The sequence below is a fragment of the Arvicanthis niloticus genome, chromosome 1, assembly GCF_011762505.2.
Source record: "Arvicanthis niloticus isolate mArvNil1 chromosome 1, mArvNil1.pat.X, whole genome shotgun sequence".
Taxonomy (NCBI): Eukaryota; Metazoa; Chordata; class Mammalia; order Rodentia; family Muridae; genus Arvicanthis; species Arvicanthis niloticus.
Window position 1 is genome coordinate 39,437,150 of NC_047658.1, and position 22,262 is coordinate 39,459,411.

Here is a 22,262-nt window from a genome sequence, read left to right on the forward strand (position 1 = left end):
ATTGGTGATGAGCTGCGTCTGTAAGCAGAGAGCAAGGAAGTGACCTCACTCCAAGGCAGGGCCAGAGACTCCCTACCATGCTTTCCCTGTACCGCCACCACTGAAAATTCCCAGACGCTGGCTGGCTGCCCTGACTGCTGACAATTGCCACAGATCAGCTGTTTCCTCTGTCATTGGTGCCCACCTTACTGGACTGCATAGTCCTTATCCACCTTCTTTCTAAGGGAACACACACACACACACACACACACACACACACACACACACACTTCTTAGTGAAATGGCATATCTTCATTTTTACTTCCTGTCCAGCACAGGCTGAGATGGCCCCAGGGTCTCCCTTGGGCTTGTCATGGTAGGTTGATGTGACACCAGAACAGGAGCCACGCTGTGGCTAAGGAGCCACATTGTTATACCTTGTCATACCTTACAAGAATAAGTTTCTGTTTCCTAAGCTGAATGTATCCTGCAAACCATGTGTTTCAACCCATACTGAACTTGTGACCCCTCCCCCCCTACACCCCCACCCCCCTCCCACCCCCACCCCCGGCCCCATGGCCAGTTTTAAATATGGCTTGCTTTAATCAGACTGCTGTGGAATTGCTCTCCTCCTCAGGTCTAACACTGACTTTAGCTTATGAATATTGGATCAATATTCAGATAGCAGCTGGTTCCCCATGTTAAAGAATACTTCCTTAGTTGAAGGGCTATGGTGTCCTGGTAAGGTGTGGTTTATGAAGGCGATATCTGGAGCTGCTTGGGGTCTGGTGTGAATCTTTCTTCATAGCTCAGGAACAGAGGCCTGAGAGGTACTTAGAATAAAGTCCAGACTGCAAGCACTCATGCTTGCTCCCAGCTTCCCTAAAATTGCACATTCCATCCCCCAAGAGAATGGCCTAAGAACTGAGCAAAAAAAAATGTGGGTTTTTAATTATCCTAAGAAAGTATCTCTTTTTCTTTGCTAACTTGGCAACCATCTCGGTGCGGGACTTGTGTTTTATCCGTCCATTAGAGATGCAGAGGTTAGTCTGAAGGGGGTGAAGCTGGTGTTCAGGGTTGTCTGAGGTAAATTTCAGGACTATAGCATTGCAAAGGTCCTTGGATGACACAAAGGTGAATTATAGAAAGAACTCATACAATTGGAGACCGATACATGACACAGCAGAAGTTGGGTAAGAGTGGACATTGACCAATGTATGTAACATGGCCTTAAATTCTCCATTGATTACTTCTAGGTTGCTAAGTGAGGGCCACTGTCTCCTATGTTATTTACTTGCATCTCTGCTTTATTTTGTGAACATCAATGGGCATAATTTACATATAAACATCTATAACAATGCCTACAACCACTCAGTAAATATTTAAAAATGAAAGTACCTTTGTAAGCTAGAAATTCAATTTAAGATCAAGAGAGTTCCACCCCCGGGTATACCCTAGTGGCCTATTTTGGGTTCCATTCTCCACGCTTTGACCACAACCTCGTGTCTTACTCTGGAAAGCAAGCATCCTTGTGACCATCCCCAGGTCAAACAGTAGCAGCTATCATCCCTGTAGGTGCCCCTTCACAGGCCCTGTCACTGTGCCCAGCCCTTTTCATAACATGACCATTTCCTGGGCCTTTGTAGCAGTAATTCCCTTGGGTCCTCTGAATCGCATTTGTGGGTGGGTTTCAGGCGATTAAGAGTGAAAACTAGAAGCTTCTATGCTTGCTGGATCCAACCATGAGTAACTAGATGCCTTGTAGCCTCTTGTCCTTGAGACTCACCCAGTAGAAGCAGAGGTAAGGTCTTCTTTCTGCAGTGCATCCTGTTGCCAAATGGCCAAGGAAGGCCGATTGTGAGCCCCTGAATACAGCTGATTGGGGTGTTGTAGGGTTTCCACACACAGGCACATCAGCGCTTTCATTTGACCATGGTTTAGTCGTCAACCTGTAACTTCCAATGTGGTTTCTGATTATTTGGTCATGTTCTGAGCATCAAGCTGGTTCTCATAGTGAGTCCAGGGCCAGTGCTGTGCAGCAGTGAGGCCCATAAGTTCTGGCATCTGCTCCTCTGTGGGTCCCTTGTTCCGGAGGGCATCCCACAACGATCTCCCGGCTGGGGACAGGATGAGAGCAGGGAGGGTTCACTACTGTCTCTGCTGCTGTCTCCGCCCCTGTCTCCACTGTCCCTTGGTCTTCAGCTGGCCTGGTGCAGGAGGTCTGGGCCAAAGGGCACAGAGTGCGAGCAGGGAGGGGAGAGTGCCTGCCCCTGCTGCTGCCTATGCTCGCTGCTGTCGCCGCGGTCACTCCCAGGTGTTGTACCTGTCTCTCCACGCTGAGCCGATAAGAAGCCGGCTAGCTGGCAAGGATGCAGCTTGGTGTCCCAGGCAGGTTCCGGGAGAGCAGATCTCTCCCCAAGACTTACAGCTCTTGTGACAGAAACTCTCAGACACCAGGATGATTCTCGCCCACTTTACTTCCCCTGAATAGAGCCCTTATATACAGTTTCAGGGTGGGTTAGGGTCTGAGAGCTTGGAGATACCTCATTTACATGTGGGAGAGCCTGAGGCACTGTTCCTTGTGACTGATGGCCATAGACCTCTCCGTGGGAGGGGCTGTGGAGGGCTGAAGCTAAATGAAAAGAACCAGGGCCTGGGAGCAGAGCCGAACACCTGCCGTCCAATAAGGGTCCGGAGTTCTAGGCCTATGCTCGACCAAGCACCCAGCTGCTTTTCACAGCCCACTGCCCCACACTCCTCTTATAAATCGTCCACGTGAGTATGGTAGACCCACTTCTGCTTGAACTTTGGGCTACACTCTAGGTAGATCAGCTTACATGTGCTGCCTGTCAAAGTATCGTAGACTGGGTGATATAAGTAATAAGCTGGGGTTTTTTTCTCTCATAATTATAAAGGTTTGGAAATCAAGTGGGATAGACATGTTTTCTGGTGAGGGCCCTCTTTCCTGGATTATGGATGGCTACCTTCTCACTACAGCCTTGCCAGGCTGCTTATGCATACTCAGAAAGCAGGGGAAGAAACAGTCTGTCACCTGGTTGTCTTGTGTCTGTACCTTTGCTTTTGAGGACAGAAGTTCCATCAAGGCCCCACTATTAAAACTTGTCTAACTTTAATTGCTTCCTTAAAAGCCGTGTCTTCAAATCAAGTCATATTTACTCTTATGAGTCAACCTTTGGGTTTCAGGGAATATCACTTAGTCAGTGATGCCTGGTGTGGTGGTTGCCATTGAGTGTCTATTCAATTGGACCTACAATCACCTAAGAGACGAGCCTTGGGGGACGCCTGTGAAGGACAACCTATGTTAGGTTAGAGACAGAAAGGCTTACCCTTGTTGAAGGCATCATCATTTTATGGGCTGGGATCCTATGCTAAATAAAAAGAGAAGTGAGCTGAGAATCAGCCATATTTCTCTGCTTCTTTACTACAGATGCAATGTCACCAGTTGCCCCATCATGTTCCTTCTACAATGGTGTCCCCTCCATGATTGGTTGTACCGTCAACCTCTAAGCCAGCAGAAGTCTTTTCTCCCTTAGGACGCTTGTCAGGGTGTTTTATCATAGCACCAAGGAAAGGCACTGCCACAAATGGAAGGAATGGCCTGTGCATGCTTACTCTCCACATGATGGGTCATCTTCCTTGCCAGCTTTACTGGACTGGGGGATACCTGGGGAATCAGAGACACCTATGGGGATGTGGCATTTCCAGACACAGACAGATCATGAGGGCTCTGACCTAATGAGTGAGAAAATCCCTTGATGAATTATCTGGTAGCATTACCATGAAGTGGCAATGGTATAAACTAGGGCCCAGTAGGCAAAAGTGAGACACGGGGAGTATGTCTTTAAGAGGCCATATCTTGCACTGACCTCTTCCCATAATTCATTCCTTCTGTTCCCTGTTTACTACATGCTCCTGCCATCATAATCTTTTCCCCAACTATATGGAACAAGCAGCTAAGGACTGATGTCTCTGTAACTGTGAGCCAAGACAGAGCTTTCCTTCCTCAAGGCTGATTCAGACATTCTGTCAGAGTGGATTCAAACACATCACATCCGCCAGCACTTTGCCTTTCCCAGGCTCTCCCCTCATACTTTAGTAGCCCTTTCATGACTTTGTTTGAAGAGTGTCCTAAATTCAGTTCAAGCACACATGTTGAGAGATCAGGATTCAATATGCTTGACCAGGCCTCAGGATCAAGAATGTACCCCTCCTTCCAAGTAACATTTGTATTCGAAGGAAAAAGATCAACTCAGATTACCTTGGGGATCTCTGACCTTTTAGAAGCCTGAAGTGTACCATTTCCCACACCATAAAGGTATTTTAGGTAAGGTTCTTCCCAGCTTAACTTCCACCTAAAATCCCAGCATTCCCTAGATGGAGGGAAGACAGTTTAGCTTACCCGTAAAGGAGTGGGGACTGACATATATATATATATATATATATATATATATATATATATGAAGACAGGGATTTTAAAGCCACTGGTGGGGACTGATAAAGTTTATATTTAAATTATAGGCCAAAAATAGATTGTGAGGGTTTTAAAGCTTTCACAATTCAGCCAGGTGTGGTCACACATCTGTAACACATAGGAGTTGAAACCGGAAGGAAGGTGGAGGGTGAGGCCAGAGAGCTGAAGGCAAAATGATCATGATCAAGGCCCGCCTGGGCAACATCATGAGTCTTTGTCAAAGACAAAATGGCTTCCACTGCTCCCTAAAACAGTTTCAAAGTCTATTGTATTCTGTTAGGATAAAAAAAATGTAGGCGTTGACTTCATGCTGCCAGGTTACAGGACTGCTGGCCTGAGCTGCCTTCCCAGAACCCTGTTGCACATACACGTGGGGGAGGGTGTTCTGTTGCTGGAGTACAGGCACGTTAGCTGACCATGCTTCCTGAATGGCACACTGTTGATGAGTCCTGAGCATCTCTGATGCGCTCACATGAGCAGGTGCAGAGGTCTTCTGAAACAGGACATAGAGACTCATGTTACCCTCTGCACGCATTAACACTGCCCACAGATGCTGACCAAAGAAGCTCCTGTGGTCCCGGGTGAATGATTAGGAATGTTTGCTTAGTAAACAGAAGCAAGGGGAGCCTCTGTTATAACAGGTGACAAGGAGGAAGGGAGGGAAGACTCCTTGTGCAGCTGTGACTCCAGCCACCAGCGAGGCCAGATCCAGATTGAGGTCTCTTCAAGAGACCCTACTTCCCACTTTTTGGGTCCAGGGGCTTGACCGAGGGCTTCTCTGCTCACCTTTCTACATGAGCTCTCATCTTTCAGCTACAACCATGTTCTGGAGGTCTTTTCTCCCCACATGGCAGTTCTTGCTCCAGTTAAAATCTGTGCCTGGCTCATCACAGACAGAGTCAGGAAACACTTGATGAAGTATTTGTCAGACCAAGAAACTTTCAAGGCTCCTCCCGTGTCCTGAGGTGAACCTGCCAGGGACTGTTGTTGCTGAATTGCCTGTTCCAGAAGCCCCTGAACACTTGAGGGGTCCTCCAAGGTCAGTCACATTGGTCACTGGAGAAATGTGATACGGGCTGCTTTGGAGTCCCCTCCTACCCAGTGGGCCCTGTGTACAAAAGTACCATCTTGTTTCGAGGGTGGGAAATCTGGGGAGACTGTCCATGCACTTGGCTCACACTGGTTGTGGTCTGCTGAGTATCAACAGTTACTTATTTCTCTCCCCTAGGCCCTCTCCTGGCCTGTTTTGATTTCTACAAAGTATAGCAAACCATCGGGATAAACTTTTTTGCTTCCAATTTATGAATTCCACAGGCATTTACTCCTTGCATTTAGCTCATTGACTGCTACTTACTGATCTAACCCAGAGACCTTCAGATTCTGGTTCAAAACCTGCTGCACAATTTCCAAAGCCGAGGAGCTTGGCCATGCCTGGGAAACAGCCAAGAGCATGTGTCCTCAGCCGTAATATTGGATGGTCAGATTGACCATAGAGAACAAGACCTAGCATACATGATCTCTCCTGACTCTGACTTATATCCAAGAACACCCTGTGACAGAACAGTGCCTCATGCAGTGTTGGGACACATCAACCAGCTCAGGTCACCTGTGGAGCTGCTGCTGGGATTATACAAGTGAGCATCAAATCATAAAGCCTGGAACTTTCCATGGAGAATGTGTCAGCATGCTCACACTTGGCAGATGAAATGAAGGTGACCCCATACCACTCCCTGAATCTTTCACTCCCGGCCATTCTTCTGTTGCAGAAAATAGGGCTTTTATACCTCTGCTGACTTGAGCTTTAACCATTACATCTGAAGAGGCACTGCCTACCCCCAGGCCAGGAAAATCTCCTTTCTTGCTCTCTGATGGTTCTCTAATTCTGCTACTTGTAGTTTTGTGTTTCATTCATTGCAATCTAAGTTTGGTGTGTGGTGTGATGTAGGGCATCACCTTTCTCCTGTGTGTGGCTACCTAACTGTCCAACACCATTTACTGAGAAGCTAGTGCTTTGCTAATTGAATGATTGTAGTACCCTCGTCAACAATCAACAAACATGGGTGGGATCATTTATTTTTGGACTTTGAGTCCCATTCCCATGATCTGTATGTCTTTCTTATGTCAGTACCATATTGTCATTATATTGAGGCTCAAAATCAGAACTATTGAACTATCAGGGGTGTACATTTTTAAAGCTTTAGCCTGCCCGTTTACTCTTTCATCTAATGTTGTGTGGGCTACTAAAGTTCTCAGCTTCCCTTGGTTCTTCTCTGTCAGTGGGTGTAAGGCGTGGGTATTCTTGTTGGCAGTAGCATTGTCTGTTTAGGAAAAAGACCAGTGACCTTTGAGGTCATTGTTCTAATGTTCTACACAGTATAGAAATAAAGACCTTGGCTAACTTATCTTCTTTCTACATGACCAACCCTAATGGACTGAGAGAGAGAGATGAGAGCAAACAGCATATCCTGGTGGAGGGATGGCTAAGGTAAAGCAAAGGCTTGGTGAGCAATCCACTGCACCCCAGGAGATAGATGCCCCAAGGTGAGGCAGAAAGTCAGGACACAGCAGATGTGTATCACAGAGCTTCTGAGTCCCAGGCAGAGGGATCTCTACCTGGCCACTTCTCTTGCCTGCCAGCCAGAGCCTCACCATATATAGTGCTGCCTGTTTTGTTTTGTTCTGTTTTGCTTTGCTTTATTTTGTTTTGCTTTGTTTAGACTCTGTGCTCCCAATGGGCCTCTGGGGTTCCTCGGGAGACCAGTGACTCACAATGCTATGATATCCTGCATACTGAGTGAATCCTGGTGAATCCCTGATTTCAGAAACCAGACTGAGAGGAGATGACCCAAGTGGGTCAAGGGGTGGTGCTGGGACGAATATGGCATTTTTTTTTATTGCAACTGATAAACAATTTATTTTGCCCAACCTGGGTTTTTTGTTAGTTTGTTTGTGGGTTTGGTTTTTGTTTTAGGGTACTCTGATTTAATTTTGCTGCTTGCTAAGATGTATTTGCATCTTAGTCACTGGCAGTCGTTCATGGACATGTGTGGAGCGGTGAAAGCTCTGAGTCACCGGACAGGCACATTCCCGGCTGAGGTTGAACAAGGCCACACTCAGCCTTGCTGTTTCAACTCTCAAACCATAACAAGTGCCCTTTTCAGTGTACTTGGTGCCGCATGTTTTGCATTTTTGTGACCCCCTTCTTTGTGATTTCACTGTTTCAAATGGCCTCCAAGCCTCATGCTCATGTGCATTGTTTCTAAGAGCAAGATTCCAGAATGTGCCTTACAGGGCCTTGTGGGAAAATCCTGAGAGAGAAGGAGAGCTGAGCACTCCTGTTCAAGCACGACTTGCATGGGGTGGCTTTAATGTGAATGAGTCAACAATATATAATAAACAAAGTATCTTTACACTGGAATGTAACTATAGATTGATATGACCAAAGACGCATAAGACTAATCCTGTTATTTTACCCAAGTGCGGCATAAGTATTTGTAATTCAGTGGTCAGAGCAATTTTTAGAATCAACTGACTTATGTATATGGCCCTGGATTGAGTCCTAGCAACACACACACACACACACACACACACACACACACAGAGAGACATACACATTACTTAAAATGTATGTATGGCCTGCCTATCATTATGGATGAGAATCAACAGTATCTATTTTCCCTTTGTCACCTATTGGACTTTTAAGACATTTGCTCTTAAATGTTATACCCCAAGTTCGATTACACTCATTCGCACTGTTTGAAGCTCTACCAGATTATACACCATCGTCAATAAGCATGACCATGACATACTCGACACTGACAGAAACGTCAAACGAGTAGATACTAATCACTCTCTTTTCCTGGTAGTATGAGGGCTCGGTGATCAGAGTTGGCAAGATTTGCAGCAGGCAAGGAAAACCCGACTGTCAGCTCAGAGGCGGAGCTTTGTGCATCTGACTACTGTGCTGCAAGGCCAACAGCTGCAGACAGTTTACACACCGTGATTTACTGGAGAAACAAGGTTTACACGGTTGTGCAGTGTTTGTTCTGTGACTCTAGAGCAGATTGAATAGACAGCCCCAAGTTTATGAATTATAAACTTACATGCAGCTTTCTACTGACAAAGAAAACAGTTAAGCCTCTCCACCCAATTTCCTCTCTGACACTGTGATCTTACAAAGACAGGGAGGAGGGAGGGAGGGCCTTGTGTGGTCAGCATGGCTAGGGAGGCGGGATGGGGGCTCTGATGCTCATTGTCAGCTGCTTTGAAGGAATGAATTAAACATCCCTGGCACCAAAAGAATTCATTATTGCCCTCTATTCCTACACTCAGCATTTGGGGTTTTGAAATGCGATTTCCTCCTGTTTATCCCAGGGGTTCACGAGAGGCAGAACAAACTCCTGTTTAAGTCCCCACATGCAGTTCCATGTTCCATTGAGCTGACTGGGAACCTCCTGCATCATTCGCTTTCTGCAGAGCTGTACATCTGGGACCAAAATCCAGTGGGGTGTTATTTTTTGTTTCTGTCTACCTCCTCTGCTTTGTTATCTGAATAAATGAAATATATAGCAATGTTAATGGTATGACATTTAAGCCCAATATAAGAACTTCGTTTGGCCTCTTCTTATTTACATTTGTATGTCTTTATTTTATAGCAAGGTGAGGCATACACATGCATGAGATGAGGTCAGAGGACAACCTGTGGGAGTTGGTCCTCTCTCCTCACTATGTGGGTTCCAGGGATCAAGCTCAAGTCTTTAGCTTCAGAGGCAACCACCTTTACCTCCTGATCCAACTCAATAGCCCATTGTGTCACTTAACATAGTGAAAAGGGAAAGGATTTTAAAATTTCTCTAATCCCCTTACCACATCCCAGCATCTCTGGAATCTTCTTATCTTTAGGCTTAAGAGCATTCTGTCTTAAACAGAAGAAGTCTTTGTTCTATGCCTCCTACCTCAGTCTGTAAGCATACACTAAGATGTATGAAAATACCCTCAGCCCAAGTGTATTCATTGCTGTCTGTCAGCCAAGCTTTGAGGGAAGTGCCAGCTGTCGACGGAGGTGGTTAGAGGCAGAGCGTCCTTCATTTCTCTCCAGCTCCAACATCGTAGTCAATCTTGATTGTTAACTTCATTAGAAGGAGATAAAACAAGGTGATTAGTCACTCCCATCTCTCGCTCACAGAGTGAGTCTGTGAGAGCATGTCGAGAGAGGTGGCTCTGTCCTAACCAATGGCTCACTCATTACCAGATCTAAAACCATTGAGGGGTGGTGGAACCGTGGAAGACAAGTCCTGGTTGGAGGAGGTGGGTCCCTGGGAGAATACCTTGGAATGGAGATATCATCGTGCCCAGATTTCTGTCTGTCTCTGCTATGCTCCCTGGCTTCTATAAACTAGGCAGTTCTGCTCCACTGTGTCTACCTGCCGTTGAGCTGCAGCCTCGCCAGTCTCACACGTGAGACTAGGCAGCTACAGATTGAAAACTCTAAGGACTGTGAGCCAAAACTTATCCCTTTGGGTGTGTCTCTGGTGTTTGTCACAATGAGGAGAGTCTGACTAACATTAGCACTGACTGAACAGCTAGCTATTGAGCCTCTGTTTGCCCATTCAAAAAAAAAAAAAAAAAAAAAAAAAAAGTCTTCCTCCACAGGGATGGGTCAGGCGGCTTTGTTCTTGGAGGGACACTGCTGGAAAATGGCAGTTGCCTTCCTGCTTTCTTTTTGTCCCAAGGACTATGCAAGCATGCGGGACTGGTGTTTTAAAAATGAATCCTGCTATGATTTCTTTTGTGAGAAATTTTAAATCATGAAAGTGTGACGTCACAGGAAGCACCAGGGTGGGACGTAAGAAACCTTGCTGGTGGGAGTTGCAGCTAAAGAGACTCCGTAGTGGGAAGTTATCAAGCAGACGTTGCAGAGGGGTTTTTTGGTTTTCAAATAAACCGATGCAGAGAAAAGTAGTTTTTCCGCTGTTTCTGACAAGCACCCGTGTGGACTTGGGTGGCCTCTTCTGGTTTGGTACTTTCCGGAACCTGAGGTGATCAAGTTTTGTGTTAGTTAGCTTTGCACTGCTGGGGAGAATCCCCAAGAGAAGGGAGGTTTATTTTGACCATGGCTGTAGAGGTTCCAGTGGATGTCCGTCAGCCCCATTCTCTTAGGCCCCCTTGTGCTAGTACTGGATGCAATGGTTGGAGTTACACAGTGGAGACATTGCTCACAATATGGCCAGCGTGAAAAAAAAAAAAGCAGGAGACTAAGCCCTACTGTCCCCTTCAGTAGTGTAGTCCCTAGAGGCCTTCCACCAAGCCTGCCATCTAGGCACCTCCCCAAAATGCCACCCCAGTGAGCTCCACCCCTGGGCATTTAGGAAACACTTGATCCAGACTAGACCAGGGCATCCCTAGTCTCCAGCACTCCTACCCTCAAGTAGTTGTTTCTTTCCATGAGGCACAGAACACTGGTGATGCTGTTTTCCACAGAAGCGCCATGGCTTAATTACCATTTATTTACCCAGCAGATCTTGCATTTATGGCAACCTGGGACTTTCTTCAGCCTTTGTTTACACGTGCGCAGCATTTCAACGCCCTTGCTCATAACCTCACACAGCTCTTGTGTTTTGTGATCAAGGGTTGTTTTCTTTTATGTGTTTTCTTTTGCTGGGTTTTATCACCAGGCTGGTAATGATTGCGATCAATCATTAGAAGCAATGGCCCTTAATCCACCCTTGTGCAAGAGGATTCTTATAAATAAACTGATCCTTTGTTTTCTAGTTGGTTTTCTTTTCTTTTTTTTTTTTTTAATCCAAGCATCTGTGCCTTGGAAAAATTAAAATGCAATTATTGGAAGGCTTTTTGCTGGCTCCTGCTTATAGTGCTGTCCTGTTGGAGTGGGCAGTTCAGTCTGCCAGCTCAGAGAGCGGAGGGATGCCGGGACCCGGGAAAGTATTTGTGTGGCATTTACTGTCTGCTGGTTCAGCAGCAGAGCCCACAGCAGGCATGCTCAGGACAGCAAGCTCAGCACATCTGGCCATATTGTGCCTTTCTTCTCTCTCACCACATGACTGCCTTAGAATGTATGCTTCTGATTGCCTATAATTGATGCACTGACCCAGAGTGGCTGTAACCTTTATTGGCAGCCACTGCAGTGTGTGTCTTAGCATGTGTGTGTGAAGGTGTGTGTTTATATGTGTGTGTGTGTGTCCCCTTTGCACACACCATCAGGACTGAGTAACAATATCTACTTACTGGTGAACTCTCAGCAGCAACCCACAATGCATTTTATAACAGGACCAGAGTAAAGCCCTTGAAGGCAACAGACCACCAGATCGCATGCTTTCTCTATGTTCTCTTTCAACCCATTGTCTTCAGTGCTAGATTGTTAAGTCCACATACATAGAATGCATTTTCAGACCAAAATAGCATTTAATTTCTTTCTTTGCTGCTGCTGCTGCTGCTGCTGCTGCATTTGAATTCTGCAGCCTTGGCCAAACCGATTGCACATTTGCAGAGAGAAATAGGTCTGTGGTACAGTACAGCTGCTCACCATGTGGGACGTGGACTGTGTCACCCACTGGGAGCCCCAGAACCAAATCTCTCTGCAAAGCCTGCATGTCAGCCTCTCTGTGCCTCATGGAAGGGACTCAGAAGGAGGGAATGGCCTGTGTGTACCAGCTTGATAATGTTTTCCTTTACATGCTGAGGACCAAACCCAGGCCCCCACTTTGCTCAGTAAGCACTTTACCTCTCAGCTGTACCGAAAAACCTTCATTTTCTTTTTCATGGGGCCCTCGGGCATCATTTCCAGTCTTGCTCTGAAGGGGGAAGATAAGTATGACCATGACTATCAAATGCACAGGAAGCACAGTGATATCCGGGGCTGGCTTCACGCTAAGGAGATGAGGTTATTTTATATAGGGAAGGGGAGGTCATTTTTCATGAGATAGTTCCCCCTAGATGGAACCTCTTTCATTCTCTGCTGACTCTGTCCCTCCTGAGTCAGTTCAGGAAAATTACTGAGGGGGTCCTAGGCTCTAGCACAATGGAGCTTTGTAAGCATGGTGGACTGTAAGCATGGTGGACTGTAAGCATGGTGGACTGTAAGCATGGTGGACTGTAAGCAGGTGGACTGTAAGCATGGTGGACTGTAAGCATGGTGGCAGTGCTCGGGCACTCCTTCCTAAAGTGATCACAGCATGTAGCTGAGCCTGCAAGGAAAGAGCCACAATGCTCTGCCTTCATCATTTTAGGTTACTGCTACACAGCTCTGGTGTGACCCAATGTGACCTCACAAGACCTTCCTGAAGGCCAGCCTGCCCTGGGCTGACCAACCAATGATAGGGGAGGTCAGAGGGTTGGACACCTAGCTGCTATAAGCCCTGAGGTGACTGGATGATGGTACAGGGTAGACATCCTGGGAACAGAGCAAGCAGAAGTACAGACACATGTTGTGGCGGCAGGAAGCCTGGAGCCAGCCTGCTAAAGTGGGGTCTTCGTCCCCTGCTCCTTGGCTACACACAATAGTCTTGTTCTCCTCAGCCAGTTATGTTGTGCACACACAGCGCTCACCAGTGAGCCTTCTTCTCAGGGAAACCCCAGGCCCTTCTCTGGCCTTTGGCTCACTGATACACATTCCTGGCCCTCTGTATGCTGCCTCTTGCACATACCTTTGCCATGTGCTCCCTCTGTCCCTGAGGGTCAGGATGGGGGTGGGGGACGCCAAAGTACAAAACATGAGGATGCCCTTCCAAAGGACACCTCCTTAAATTTTGCATACTGCTCACCCCACTTTGCTGGTCCCACTCTGAGCCCTGAATGCCAAATCGGGTGACCTTGAGAAGCTCTTTCTCTCTCCCTTTCCAAACTTGGTTTGGGTTGCCTCTATTCTCAGTGATGAGAATGGAATTAAATGCTTTGGAGAAGCCACACAGCGCACTACTGACCCACATCAAGGGCTTACTAGATGTTTATGCTCACTGACATTATTGCTGGATGAATACAAAGCATCCTGCATAAGCCAGTCTCAGGGGAGCTCCAGGCTTGCATGACCAGCCTGGTAGACAGCCGTGTCCCCATTTGCCCCCTTGCCAGATTGTGCGTGATTCTGACTGTGTGGGTGTCCCTGGAGGTCAGGGCCTCTCCGTTCTGAAGAGGATGTATTTTGTGTCTCTGCTGCAGGAATTGCTTACTTAGGAGGCGTGTGCAGCGCTAAGAGGAAATGTGTGCTTGCTGAAGACAATGGTCTCAATTTGGCCTTTACCATCGCACATGAGCTGGGCCACAAGTAAGTATCAGACTCCGATGTTCTGCCTTCCTTTCTTCTTCTCTGAACATACTTCCCATATGATTGGTGCCTTTGCCGTTTCTGTAATAAAAAGGTCCACCCCACAGACGGGCTCTCGAATGTGGAGGCATTAATCTCGAGTTTATTTATTCTCAGAGCCAGCAGTGAGGTCTTCCTGGGCATCTTAGTTGCTAGCTATACTACTACTTTTCCCAGCTCAGCATAGTCCTTTTATGCACTCTAAGGATATCATTCAGAATGGTTGGATTTCTCTTTGGACTATTTGCTTTCTGGTTTTTTTTTGTTTTTTTTTTTTTTGTTTGTTTGTTTTTTTCATTCACTCCAGAAGGCCCACTTTCTGAATGTAGAACTCAGCGTCTCAGTTTAGAAGACTCAGCAGCAACTGCTTTTGCACATGCAAAAGTCTCTCCTTTAAAATGAAATAACCTCAAAGCCCTAGAACCCAAAGGTGCCTCCTCCGGGAGAATCTGAGGCAGCCTCCTCCATTTTCAGAGGAAACTGGGTGTTAGGGGGTTGTAATCACCTGCAGGAAGTCTCAGGGGCAGATAGCCAGTCTATTCTACAAACGTGGCCTCAAAGTTTACCCTTTCTGCTAGAAAGGATGTCTGTTTTATGTTTCTCTGAAGGGAAGAACTGTGATATGACTGTGTAAGAACTTAAAAAAAAATTGAATTGAGGAAACCTGAGCACAGAGAACAGTGGAAAAATTTATATTGGATTGTATAGAATGTAAATGGAAATCGAGTTCTAGGGAAATAGCCGTAAAGTTTTTCTAATGACCTCCACAGGAAGGGGCGGGGGCGGCTTAACTGTTATGGCTAATTGTTGCACAAATAAAGCCAGTGTATACAAAGAATGGAAAAGCAATTGTTTTCCTGAAGCCCTGGTGGTATTTTGGGCCTTTCTTTCTCTTTTGTTCTGTTTATCTGGTGCCATTTGTGAGAGGTTTGGCAGTTGGCTCCTCTGGACTTGGTGGATACCATGATGTGGGCACAAAGAGGAAGAACAGACAAAGAGGATGCTGTGTGTAGCATGAGGAACATGGTATTTGTGGACCTGATGTAACGAAGCTAGCCAAGCTCGGCTCTGATGTACATACACCCTGGCTTCCTGCTCATGTTGCCTCCTGACTCTTAGTGACAACACTAGGCCAATGCTGGGTTGGTTTTTTTCTTCTCTATTTTTTTTTTTCTTTTATCTTTCATTGCATTTATAACTGCTTTCCAGTGGTTTAAACGCCATACCCAAGTGACTCACTAGGGGCAGGGGTGAGCACAGATCACCATGGCCTTGCCAGGCATTCTCTGACTGTCAAAGAACCAGCCGATCTCAGTGCCTGGCAGTGCATCAGCTGTGTAATAGCCATGAGCATACAGAGTTTGCAGGGAAAGCGAGGAGCATCTGGGTTGTTTGTAATCTGTGAATGGTCAGGTCAAATAAGATCATCTGAAGGAGCAGGAGCTGGGCATGGCTTGGTGACAGAAGCGTGCTTGTCACTCAAGGAAGATCCCAGGTAAAGCCAGATGAGGCAATGTGTTTGCAATCCCAGCCCCTCTGGTGGTAAGATGGACAAGTGGAAACATCAGAATCCTCAGAAGTTCACAGGCTGACTAGCCTAGTGTACACAGCAGTGAACAGGAGACCATAACCAATATCTCTCTCTCTCTCTCTCTCTCTCTCTCTCTCTCTCTCTCTCTCTCTCTCTCTCTCTCTGTGTGTGTGTGTGTGTGTGTGTGTGTGTGTGTGCTACTAAACTCTAGTTATCTCCCAAAACAAACACTATGGTGAATCAAAACCAATAAACTGCTAGGCAGTGATTAAAAGCATGTATCATTCTTTACAGAGGATCCAGGTTCAATTCCTGGCACCCACAACTGCCTGCTCATAACCACCTATCACTAGTACAGTTATGAGAGATCTGATTTCCTCTGGCCTCTGCAGACACCTATAGGAATGTGATGAGCAGAAACTCACACAGGCATGCTTGAATACATATAAATTTAAAAAATGACAAAGAAAAAAGATGATTTGAGATACTGGTATATGAACTACAGTGTCCTGTGGCAGCATCCAGCATTATGGTCTCTACAAGCATACTGCTCACACACATACACTGTGACACACGAGTGCTGCATGAAGGTATTGCTTCTTGAATATGAAAACACAGAGGCCTTTTCTTCCTGATAACCTGTTGGGCCAAACACTGGCTGCTTAGCACAGGAGGTCTGCAGAGAGGAATGGCCAGACACAGGCACACAGATTTCAGTACCCTTTAGCTATAGACTATGTACAGTCTCTTGGAGAATTCTTTATAGCTTGCTACTAAACTCTAATTACCTACAAAAACAAACACTATTGTGAATAAAAGCCAATAAACTCTGCCAGCATTTGGCCTCCTCCTAGTCTAGTGATTACAGTTTTCCCAAGGAAGTCTGTTGTCTGAGTGGTGTCATTGTTGGGCAGTAACACCCTCCTCACCTCAGCCCCCACCTACTAAGCCACACAATCCTTCTCTGAGGTCCGTTCTGGTCACCCTAGTTCAAAATAGTGGGGGCTGGGAGTGGGCCCTGTGGACTGCTTAGAAAAGGGAAGGCCTACACTCTCAACAAAGCCAAAGACCAAACTGCTTCAGAGACACAAAACTCCAACAGCACGGATGGTGTTCTGGGATAGAGCAGGCAGTCCAACTCTGTGTCCGCTTACTTATGTGAGAGGCTCACTAAGGCACAGATTCGCTAGTCCCTACTGACACAGTTCTGATGAGGGGAAGCTTCCAGTGGAGTCTTTATGCCTGGGTCTCAGTGGCTCTCCCATTCCTTACCAGCATGCCTTCAGTCAGAACCCCTGTGAGCAGCTGCCCTCTGATCATACTGCAATAGAATAGTCACCTCCTAAGTGAGCCACACACTCTCATTTGTTAAACAGTGAACCAGCTGACTTTATGATTTTACTTCCAATTTGATTTTAAGAAAACGAAAAGCTCTGTGGGGCAGAGGTGGGGCTTCTTTTCAGCATCCAAGAACTGTGCTTCCTCCTTAGTCTTTCTCAGGGGTCTCTTTGTATATATGAATAGTTTTATCTTTTTTAAAAAATATTTTATGTATATGAGTGTTTTGTCTCTCTCTCTCTCTCTCTCTCTCTCTCTCTCTCTCTCTCTCTCTCTCTGTGTGTGTGTGTGTGTGTGTGTGTGTGTGTGTGTGTGTGTCTGTGTATACACCCATATGCTTGATTGACTGATATCTAAGGAGGTCAGAAGAGGGTGTCAAATCCCCTGGAACTGGAATTGCAAACAGTTGTGAGCTGCCAGGTAGGTGCTGGGACTTGAACCTGGGTCTTCTAGAGGAGCAGCAGGTGCTTTTAATCACTGAGCCACGTCTCCAGCCCTGCAAGAGATTTATCTTGACTAATCAAAAGTTGATTTATCTGGTACCGTAAAAGGCTCTAACTTAATTTACAATCACATGTGTCCTCGGTTGTAAATTAAATAGACGATTCTTGCCTTGGCAATGTCAATAACTCACAAAGGATACAAATTGGTAACATAATAACAATGTTTAGGCCAAATCAGAACTCATTTACTGGTCGTGTACTTAGACGTTTCACATCCATTAAGTGAGTAAGTCTAGTGAGGTAGATACTGTTTAGCTATTATTTTAGCACCAGTGTTGAAAAGTAGCACTCAACATTTTATTGTCTACGGGTTTCATACATGCACATAATGTGTTAAAATCTACCCCCATCAATTTCTTCTCTGTGTGCCCCACCATTATCACACCCCATTTCCCCCCTCACTCTCATCACTCTTCCTCTCATCTCTCTTAAACCCATTGCATCTGCTTCATGCTGCCAGTATGTGTATGAACACAGGCTAGTCAATGGATGGTGGGCCCCTTAGGAGCCACGTCCCTGAAGAAAACTGACTTTTCACCCCGTAGCCATCAACTAGAGCTGGGGCTTTGTGACCAACTCCCTCATCCATGCTGGGACTTTGTCTGGTTTGAACTTGTGTAGGTCTAAAGCTGACAGGGACAGCTCCTGTGGGTTTATGTGTGCACGGTTGCCCTGCTGTACCTAGAAAATACTGTTTTGTAGTCAGTCACTGCTTCTGGCTTACAGTCTTTCCAATCCCTTTTCTGTGATGATCCCTGAGCCTTGGGAGAAGAGGGTGCAGTGTAGATTGTCCTGTTTATGACTGGGCACCCTGTGTTCTCGTTTTCTCTAAAAGTTGACCAGTTGTGCGTCTTCACGTTACTCATCATCTACTACAAAAAAGAAGCTTCTCCGAAGAGGGTTGAGAGCTGCTCTATCTATGGGTATAAAGATAAGTACTTAGTAGGCACTTTAATACCATGTCCACTTAACAGAATAATAGTCGTGGGTTTTCCCAGACGACATAAGACCTATCCAGCCATGGGCTCTTGGCTCCATTAACCATGCCAGTTGTGACTTCAGCCTTGTGGAGTAGGCTCTGAATTTAATCATGATTGGTTACTCTTGTGACATTTGTAGCACTTTTTTTTTTTTTTGGTATGGTCTCAGGATGGAGAAATGCCTCAGTGATTAAGAGTACTTGTTCAGTTTCCAGCATCCATGTCAGGCAGCTCACAACTGCCTGCAACACCAGCTCCAGGGGATTTGATACTTTCTTCTGACTTTCTTGGATTTCTGTACACCATAACATTTGCGTGCACATGTGTGTGCACATCTCTCTCTTTCTCTCTCCTCTCTCTCTCTCTCTTGTTCTCTCTCCTTCCCTCCCTCCTCTCTCTCTTCTCTCTCTCCTTCCCTCCCTCCTCTCTCTCTTCTCTCTCTCTCTCTCTCTCTCTCTCTCTCTCTCTCTCTCTCTCTCTCTCTAGATATATCAGAGTTGAAGTTGTAGGATAAAATGACTGTGAAAATTGGTGTGACCCTCTTATGTTTTGAGAAGTCATGTCAACTGTGGCAGTAGGCCTAGAAGAGACTCATGGTTGGTGGGAGCTTGTGTCTGGTTCAGGGGGAGGCTGGAAATACACCAGAAAGAGATGATCTTCTAGGTTCAGGGAAACCCAGAACCTGTGCATACAGTATGCATGCATGTAGACTATGTCATGCAAAACATGCAGCATGCCTTTCAATGGGTAAGGCAGGGTGGTATTAGGCAATGTCTAAAGATAGAGCCCTTTAGGTGGGCTGGTTGGGAAATGAAAAGCCCATTTTGTGAATGTCCACTCAGGAATAAAATCTATATGTAGGCATAGTGATTTCCCACCACAGAAAACTAACTTTATTTGTTGACTGTGGGAGCTTTGTTAGATAAGCCTCAGCTGAATCTGGGTGCATCAAAGTCTACCTGGCAATGCAGTGTAAACCCTGCATGCCCTGCAACACAAGGGGGCTGCAGAAAATCCTCTCCGATAACACGAATGCCACTTGTGAAGCCAGCCTCTTGCTTCTGACCCTCAAGGATGCATGTCTCCTTGTTCTTGTTGGGTTGTTTGTTTGGTTTGCTTTGAGGTTTTGGTTTTTTTGTTTTGGTTTGGTTTGGTTTTACATCTCTCTGCCTTTTCAGAGAGCAAGTTTCTCCCTATTCTAAAAATTACACGTCCTCTGGTCTTTGATTGCCCCCTCCCCCAAGTAAGGCTTCCCTCGCTTGGGTCCTAGCTTAGAAGACATCTGAGCAGTGTTCTTTGTCAGTACCTGAGGTATATAGATACACCAGTGGCTCTGCTTCACCCCAGGTCAGCTGTCCTGAGGAGAAGTCTTAGCAAGGCTCTCCAGGAGGCTCCCCCATCCCAGGGGAGATCCACGGGAAACACAGCATCACACAGGGTTCACTGATGCTCTTTCGAGCACCAGCCACCTTCTTGCTTCTGTATCTTACTCCCACATCCCCATCCTCCTTAGATTCCATCCGAATTGAGCCACAGTGGTGCTGAAAGCTGTTTTGCCTTCCTGGACCCTGTCTGCTTGGTCACTCTGACTTTGCATGCTTTTTCTCTGAGGAATCATATTGTAAGCGAGTTTACTCTCCATATCTTCACCTGTCGCCTCCTAGGACAGCTTACTTAGTTAAGTATACAATGCAGAACCTAAAATAACATGTGATGGAAAGTGTGGGGCTGACTGGCAGAGGCAGGACTATGGAGACATGGATGGGCCCTGTCTCTTATCAAATGCACGGATATGGAACTCTGTTTGGTCGTCTAGTTGTCACGTAAACACCAGTAGGCACTCACACATTACACATGGATACAGTCAAACCACTTGTACCCCACTGAAGTCACAGATCCATACAACATGCTGAAGCCATCTCCCTTCTTTTATAAACATTGGCCTGGTGTAACTAAAATATAGGAAAGCATGAACAGACCCAGGGACGCCACAGGTACCTGGATGTGACAGGACCCATGGTGTTACAAGTTCACATGACATCTCAGAACCAGAGCCTCTTTACTGTGGGTTTCCTGCCAGGATGTGACATTACTGAGGTGAGCTGAGGACAGCAGGTGTCAGGACACTATGCAGCTGACTATGTTTGTGTACTCAAGGACTTCTTGATGGCTCTGCTACTCAGAACATGAGGGATCCAATGGGAAGTAGGCAGAAGCATGTCTGGAGCAGAGGAGAGAGGAGGGGAGAGGCGGGTGGGGAAATGTTCTCATAACTGAAGTCGACACAGTTCAAATGAAAAGGAATTGTCTTGGCCCCAGAACAGGAAGGAAATCAAACCGTAATCCAGATGTGGGAGGCGTGGAAGCTGGTCTGTAATTTGTATTAAGGAAGAACTGGCTGGTACACTGTGAGGAATGCTGAGGGGATACAGGACAGTTCTGGACTGGCAGGTGGCCTAGTGCATCCTGTGCAGCGTGTCTGGCTTGTGTGCTGTACCTAGGAGGTGCTGGCTACAGCATGCTGTCAGATGGGCCAGCCAGCTTCTTAAGGGAGCACTACAGAGACTTTCTGGAAAGTCATAACTGTTTAGAGATCTTGCATTGGGGGTGGTGCTTTTATTCTAGATAGAATTAAGACAGTTGGTACATTCAGAGCCTGACCTTCTAGAGGGCCAACCTTGAGGGGAAAATCTCCTAACAAGGGTGTGATGTCTTGGGTCTGGTTGTGGCATAGGGTTTTCTGGCAGGTTTTTCCACTGGTCCTCTGACCTCATCTCCATCTCCTAGTTGGCTTCCATAGTTCCTGGGAGGCTATTGCTCCATCTTTCCTTAGTAAAGGGTCATCATAGTGGTAGCTACCTGCAAGGGCTTAGGTTTCCCTAGGAAGGGGTGTCAGAGAGATTTGGGAATATGATTTTCTTTCCCTTACCCTGTTCCTTCATCAAAGTCAAAAGTCAGTGCCTCCCATTTGTTGTTGGATGCAGCTTTACTGTCCAAATTCAGAGAGATATATGACATGCTGACATCATGTATTTATTTTTAAGATTCATTTATTTATGTGAGTGCACTGTGGCTGTCTTCAGAAACACCAGAAGAGGTCATCAGATGGTTGTGAGCCACTGTGTGGTTGCTGAGAATTGAACTCAGGACCTCTGGAAGAGCAGTCAGTGCTCTTAACCACTTGAGCCATCTCTCCAGCCTGACCTCATGTATTTTTATTGATGTGCTTGTCTGTATTTCAAACCTTGCTACTTAAAATCTCAGAGCTTGCCACATAAGTCAACCTGCCCTGACTCCCATAGCATCTCAGCAGAGATAGAACACTCTAATGTCTAAAGGGTTCTCAACACACCTAACCCTGAAAAACCATTCACATTTCTTCTTTCCCCTTCTCCCCTCCTCTAAAGAGTCCTTGTATCCATCTCATAATGGGGGTTTCGAGAGGGATTGCTGTTGTGATCAGAGCATCAAGGATATTTGTATAAGTGGCCATCTTGCCCCACCCCACCCCCATCCCCTCCCCACCTCCATTCCTCCTAATCCAGCATTCAGGACTGCAGAGACACTACAACCCTTCCTTTGCCATCTCAACATGCAACTTAGAGGGCTGTATGAGAAGACTCTTCAAGTCTCTGGGATACCCAGAGCCCCATCCTTGAAAGGACCTTAACTACGGCATTCCTCAATGTGCCCAGGCCAGGCTTGACCCTTGCTGCAGACAGGAACAAACCACTAGAAAGCTATTTTAGGAGCTCATTCCCAAGCCTGCCAGTGTCGTCCCGCCTGCATGCTGAGCAGTGTGGACCAGTAGCTGTTACATAGATGTCATCCGCTGTGATAGAAAATGCAACTTTGAAATGGCACCTCTGTATCCAGTCTTTACCCCAAGAATGATGTGTGTTTAATTATCTGCTGGATTGCAATGCCCAAAGTGAAGCCATCCAAGATGGTGGTGTGCACAGATGGGAAGACAGTTGAGTTTGGCTGAAGAGCCCCATCTGAAATCCCCTCAGAGCTCCTTTCCACTAAAGACCCAGCCAGGAGTTAGATGAGATCCAATTTTCTCGTTAGATTGCCGACGCTTCTGGCAGTTTCAGCTAAGTGGCTTTTCTCATCCTTC

General features: G+C 46.3%; 1 protein-coding gene across 2 annotated transcripts in view; it reads left to right on the forward strand.

Moving 5' to 3' along the window:
* Adamts17 (ADAM metallopeptidase with thrombospondin type 1 motif 17) overlaps positions 1-22,262 on the forward strand; it is a 303,487-nt gene that overhangs the window by 118,899 nt on the left and 162,326 nt on the right. For both annotated transcript variants that reach the window (XM_076935565.1, XM_034511269.2), the window contains exon 8: positions 13,646-13,751. In XM_076935565.1, coding sequence (XP_076791680.1) covers positions 13,646-13,751 — 106 coding nt within the window. The remainder of the gene's footprint in view (positions 1-13,645; positions 13,752-22,262) is intronic.